Source organism: Micromesistius poutassou (genome assembly GCF_964030765.1).
Source record: "Micromesistius poutassou genome assembly, contig: SCAFFOLD_5856, whole genome shotgun sequence".
NCBI classification, from domain to species: domain Eukaryota; kingdom Metazoa; phylum Chordata; class Actinopteri; order Gadiformes; family Gadidae; genus Micromesistius; species Micromesistius poutassou.
Genome location: NW_028177611.1, coordinates 835 through 7,426, shown reverse-complemented (window position 1 = coordinate 7,426; position 6,592 = coordinate 835). Strand labels below are relative to the sequence as shown.

Here is a 6,592-nt window from a genome sequence, read left to right as displayed (position 1 = left end):
TCAACACGAAACATGGGGAAGCAGGGTTTAGTTAGTCCTACTATGCAACAAATAGCTGGAATAAACTCCCTGAGGATGTAAGACTTGCCCCAACTCTGACAGCTTTCAAAACAAGACTGAAGACTTTTATGTTTGCTTTAGCTTTCTGCTAAATCTTAAATCTACAATGCTTCTATTTTTTTTATTTTATTACTAACATTGCCTTTATTTTCTCACTTTCTAAAATGCATTTTTTTTTTTTTAACTTTGCCTTTCTAAAATGTTTCTAAAATGTTTTTGTTTTTTTTACTTTGCCTTTATTTTCTATCTATTTTACTTTTTACTTATCTATTATTTTCTTTTGACAATGTTTATATGTGAAGCACTTTGAGTCTGCCTTGAGTTGCCTTGCCTTGCCTTGCCTAATTGATAATAACGACGTCTATTTAAAAGTACAGGCTAAATGGGACTAAATATCCCAGCAGTTTAAAAAGCCTGGGGGGAAAATAATGATTTTAGTGCATAATCCTGTGTTATACATGCACATAAATATGTCACATGCGTGCAAACCCATCGTTAACTTCAACTTCTTCATGTTTGCCGGTTTGATGGAGGTTTGAAGTGGTTTGAAGTGGCTGGTTCTACCTGTCCGTCTCTCTCTGTGGCTGGCGGTGACACGACTCGCTCCCTCATCCGGCCGCCGGGCGTGTCGAGTCACCCCCCCCCCCCCCCCCCCCCCGGTGAGATCCACCCCGCTCCGCAGACAGGACACACCCTTGATAGCGATCGGCGTCCCTCTCCCTATACGTCACATGATAATGACTTTCTCGACCTGGCCGCTCCCACCTCCGTGGGTATAAAAGCCCTCGCGTGTCCCAACAACCAACCGCACCTGTCCGTCTACCACTTTAACAGTGAAATCGCCTGCCGATCAGCCTAGCCTACCTACACCTGCCTGCAGTGATGAACATCCGTTCTGGACGCACCGGGACGTCCCTGTACTCCGGGGGTTACCGGAGCTCCTCGCAGCGGGCGGCCAGCGTCTACGGCGGGGCGGGGAAGGGAGGCGTCAAGGTGTCGTACGCGTCGAACAACGGCAGTGGGTTCGACCTGGCCAACGGGTTCGGGGACAACGGCATGATGATGGGACGCTCGACCAACGACAAGGCCACGATGCAGAACCTCAACGAGCGCCTGGCCACCTACCTGGAGAAGGTGTGCTCCCTGGAGAGCGCCAACGCGATGCTGGAGCGGCAGATCCGCGAGTGGTACGAGATGAGGAGGCCGCAGGTGCAGGACCACGGCAAGTACGAGGAGGTCATCGAGGACCTCCGCCGAAAGGTGAGTGACCCCCCCCCCCTTAACCCCCTACTCTCGATCCATTAAACATTTAAGAAAGAAACATTTAAGTGCAATAGAACTTACAATAAAACTTAAAAAATATCTGAAAATATATGGTCTCATAATAATATATGAATGCGTCATTTATTTATTTTTTGTGATTTTCTTTTTTTTTTTAATGTATTAATTCGTTAAAAGTTTTACAAATAAAAGCTATGATCGGGTTTTGGATTTTAAATGCTAAATAAAATGGCCAGTGGAACTTTATCCGATGAAAAATCCATCCATAATCACATTTTAATTTTAATTTTTTATCCTGTTTCAGATCAACATTGCCTCCATGGACAATGCCAGAATCCTTCTACAGATCGACAACGCCAGGCTGGCCGCTGACGACTTCAAACTGAAGTGAGTTACTCACTGTAAAGTGTTAAAAGTGAACGGAAAAAACGGAAAAAATAACAAATGCATCAGCGGTTCTTGTAAGAAAGCACTTTTAAAATCGTCAAGAACCCTCGACGAAGATTGCATCACACCCCCATGTTGATTCAGGCCTTTCACTTCTCTCTGGCACCGCGGCCAGGGTGTGTGTGTGTGTACGGTCAACAGAGAGAGAGAGAGTGAGGGAACGGGCGAGGGAACGGGCGGAACCGGTTCCTGTTGTGTTCCACGGCGTGTTTGATGTTCGGCCGTGTGTTTGTTGTCGGGGGGAGAAGCACACACTCATCACTCTGGCGGGCTAGGGTCAGGGCGGTGTCCTAAATATACGGCCTGTGAAGCTCTTTGAGACTCTACCTGTGATTAAAGGCTACACAAATACAAGTGTCATAAATAAAAAATAAATATATGGCCTGTTGGGTTAGGGTTAAGGCTCTGTCCCAATACCTTTTTTTCTTTGCCCTAACCCTATATTTTGCACATTCTTGTGTAGGGGTAGGGTGTCCCATTACTGTAGGGAGCAAGGGGGGAGTGCTGTTTTGCCCTTATAATCAACCCTCAAAACGTAGTGAGGTCCGATGCAGGCTTAAAACGAAGTGGAAGATTTACTGTTGAGGGCACTCCAAACCAAGTGGAAGTGTTAAGGGGGGGGAGAAATGGGACAGGGCCTAACTCTAACCCTTGAACCCTTGGTTAGGGTTAACCCTAGCCCTAGCCCTAGCCCTTGAATTGAAGGTAATTGAGCCTTTGCCCTCCTCCACAGGGTTAACCCTAGCCCTAGCCCTAAACCTAGCCTTTGCCCTCCTCCGCAGGTACGACAACGAGCTCCTGATGAGGCAGTCGGTGGAGACGGACATCGCGGGGCTGCGGCGGGTGCGGGACGAGCTGACCATGGTCTCGGCCGACCTGGAGATGCAGATCGAGGGGCTGAAGGAGGAGCTGATCTACCTGAAGAAGAACCACGAGGAGGTGATGGCGCCGCACACACCTGTTCACCTCCACCAACCGTTTTTTTCTGTATCTTGATTCCTTTCTGATGACGCAGCGAGATACAAACCACACGTCGTTAGCCTCATAGCGTTGTGGCTCGAGTCGTATTTTGGCCAAATTGTGCCAAATCTTCTTTATCTTCTTTCTTAATTCTACTTTCTTAACTCTACTCTCCTAACGCTGCTGATTCACAGTGTCTCATTGGCTGTATCCTAAGCCAATCAGAACACGATGAACCTGAATATGACGAAATTTAAGTGATGTTGTGAACGTTGAACAAATGATTGGTGGATCTCATCCCTGCTCCCAGGCGACAGATTCTAACGATGAAACAATTTGCATTGTGCACACGAGTGATCATCCCTTCGCTCTGAGATGAGTGTGTGGGAGATTGGCCAAGTCATGTGTCGCTAAAGACAAACATTTGATCATGTGTGTGTGCTTAAACTGCCGCTCGACCGGATTTCTACATTCAAAACAATGGCGCTCAATACACAATGCACACCTCACTTAATTGCACCTGTTACCTATTATTAGCGCGTTTCATGGGGCATGACTGCCCAGTAGGTATTTACAACGCCTGTGTGGTTACCGGACAATGGCTGCTCAAATTCGCCAAGCACATATGAAATCCTACACTACAACATGCAATCCTTTGGTAACACAACGCTCTTCTCCATTCGTAAAAACCTGAGCCGGATAAACCAGCCTACCTTTCCAGGTGTACTTCCTCGTGTCTTCCCGTCTCTTCCTGCTTTTGCAGACCAACTTTGTCTACAACCGCCTGAACGGCCGACCTGAACTCACGTTTGCACAGGCTACCTCCTCATTTGCACATGTTAACGATGCAAATAAGCAGCCGTGTGTCCTCCTCGTGTCACGTCTTGTTCCCTAACTAACTATCTTACGCACTTATTGTATGTTGTACGTCCTGGCCCTTAAAATTAGTTCTTAGTAATGAGTGCAATGTATAGCATCTTATCCTAGCCTTTGTTGTCCTTTGCTGTATACAGGGAATGGGTGAACCTCGCGATTGTTACTGCTTGGCACTTGGTTCTATGAACATCCTTACTGCACAGCGATATATTATATCCTTCTTCTGACAAATGTACTTATTGTAAGTCTCTTTGGATAACAGAGTCTGCTAAATGCCCTGAATGCAAAGCATCTGTAGGTGCAGGTGACCCTTGGCGTTCACTGATCACTGATCGATGACCCTTTTGAACCCATTCCGTAGGAGCTTTCCATGGTCCGCTCTCAGATGAACTCGGGCTCGGTGAACGTGGAGGTGGACTCGGGCCCCCAGCAGAACCTGAGCCAGGTCATGGACGAGATCCGCACCCAGTACGAGGGCATCACCGAGAAGAACCGCAAGGACATGGACGCCTGGTACAAGGGCAAGGTGAGGGAGGCCGACCGTACACTTTCCGCTTCTGTCTGACATGATGTGACGATGTCAGACGTGACGCTGTGTTTAAACCTCGCCCGCGTCGGCCGCCGTCTTCTTCTGTGCCCGCACCAGTTTGACGAGCTGAACAAGGAGGTGACGACCAGCGTGGACACCCTCAACTCCTCCCGCAGTCAGATCACGGAGCTCAAGAGGACCCTGCAGTCGCTGCAGATAGAGCTCCAGTCCCAACTCAGCCTGGTACGTGGGACCCCACGGACCCCCCCACACACACACACACACACCCTCACGCACCCCCGTACACACCCCATACACCCGACACACCTGAAGGCACACCCGCACGCGACCTCACGCAGCGCACAGACACCCTGACACACCCTGACACACCCCCACACACCCCCACACCAACGCACACAGCTGGCGTGTATGTTTTGTTTCCACAGACAGATACACCCGTAATCGTGTTTGCTCAGCGCCCCTAAGGCTGTTCCCGACTGGGACTAAAGAGCAACGGGCTGCACAAAGCCCAGCCCTAATGCCTCAAGGATTTAGGAGAACATCTCTCGTTCAGCCGTGCAGCGCGTGGTTTCTCTTTGACCTCTTGTTCTTCGTCTAGTCTTGTCTCGGTTCCTCGTTTTTGTTTTTGTTTGCTTTGAGTAGCTACCGCTTTTAAAAAAACGAAAGAATCGCACTAAATCAAAAATACAAATATCGTGTAGACGGCGCCATACCTTTTCCGGCTCAGCTATTGAAAGGAAGGTACTGAGGGGGAGAAAAGAGTCAAGTGAAACCTCTTAAGTCTAAACTCTCCTCCACCTGGAACAACGCCCCTGGGCAGAAATCCGCCCTGGAGGGCCAGCTGGGGGAGACAGAGAGCCGCTACACCCGGCAGCTCAGCCAGCTGCAGGCCATGGTGAACAGCCTTGAGGCGGACGTCAGCCAGGTGAAGATGGACATCGAGAGGCAGGGGCAGGAGTACCAGCTGCTGCTGGACATCAAGTCCCGCCTGGAGATGGAGATCGCAGAGTACCGGAGGCTGCTGGACGGAGAGGCTGTGACGTAAGCCATTCCAATGAACATATCAATGGATGAATGAATCCATGAATCTGTTTGTTTTGTTTTATTTGTTTGTTGCGATGTCAGTTACATTTCCCTTTTTTTTTTTTTTATACGGGGAAGGAGTTAACCTAACAATTGTTAGTGCTTGGCACTTGTTTCTATGAACATCCTTACTGTACCGACAGCGATATATTTCTGTTTCTCTTTCTTCTGACAAATGTACTTAAACTAAATTGTAAGTCGCTTTGGATAAAAGCTAAATTACCTCAATTTAAATGGAGCTATTTTTCTTCTGTCTTCCAGCACGACAGCTGTTGTCACCGAGGTCACAAAACGTGAGTTTGATTCAACAATTGTTTCACAGACGCTACCGTATACGGTAACAAAGATTGCACAAAGATTGACGTGACAGTTTCGGTTCAGTTACATTGCAAACAAGCAATCACAACGGAACAACACGGGCGCCATGTGGCTCAGGAGGTAGGGCGGATTGGCTGGTGACTAGATAGTTGCTAGTTCGATAGTGTCGAGGTGTCCCTGAGCAAGACACCTCAGTCACCCTGACTGCTGCCGACCAGCTGGCTGTCGCCTTCCATGGTTAACACCGCCGTCGGTGTGTGAATGTGTATATGAATTGGATGATTGTTATAGGCAATACTGTAAAGCACTTTGAGTGGCCACTGGTTAGAAATACTGGCTCAGTATAAATACAGTCCGTTTACAACTTGTGACTGACGGACAGGTTAACTAACAGCGGCCGTTTTGTCTTCCTTCACAGGTTCGCCGGTCGTGACCAAAAGAGTTAAGATGGTGATCGAGGAGATCGTGGACGGTAAGGTGGTGTCTCGCACCGAAGACGTGGATGAGGAAATCATTAGCCAGTGAAGACCCTGGAACCGAAACATAACGCAAACCTGTGCTGAAATGACTCAATGCCGACCCATAGGTTGGAACCACACGCCTCCACCAGACCTTGTGACCTCTCTCTCTCGCTCTCTCACTGCTACGCCGCCTCAGAAAGCCCACACAGCGCATTTAGACTCGGCCACAAGTTACCTTGCTGCTAACACTCAGAACATAGGTTTGTGGGTTTTCCTCTTTACGGGACACCTCCTAAAGAATTTGCCGCAACGCACAATGTTGTCACTGTTAAGATGTTAAGATGTTAAGATATTATTGAAATGCTCCAAATGCATCCAAGGGTTGATAAAAAAAATACTAATGGAACACAAAGTATTCTTGTGAACTGAGTTAATGAATGAACGATTGTTCATGTTGAAAGCCATATTATGTAACACATTATCCACATTCCATCTATTTGACCTACAGTTCAATTCAAAGTGCAATGCCGTGTATGTGCAACAGATGGCGCTGTTA

At 48.0% G+C, this 6,592-nt stretch overlaps 1 protein-coding gene across 1 annotated transcript; it reads left to right on the top strand.

Annotated features, from left to right (window-relative positions):
* Positions 1-942: 942 nt before the first annotated feature.
* LOC311375868 (keratin, type I cytoskeletal 17-like) lies at positions 943-6,100 on the top strand (the record flags this gene model as incomplete). The annotated part of the gene is made up of 8 exons (XM_084490896.1): positions 943-1,320; positions 1,646-1,728; positions 2,571-2,727; positions 3,986-4,150; positions 4,271-4,396; positions 4,995-5,215; positions 5,519-5,550; positions 5,994-6,100. 8 exons carry the CDS (start codon positions 943-945, stop codon positions 6,098-6,100), a joined length of 1,269 nt encoding a protein of 422 aa, XP_084347022.1.
* Positions 6,101-6,592: the final 492 nt, after the last annotated feature.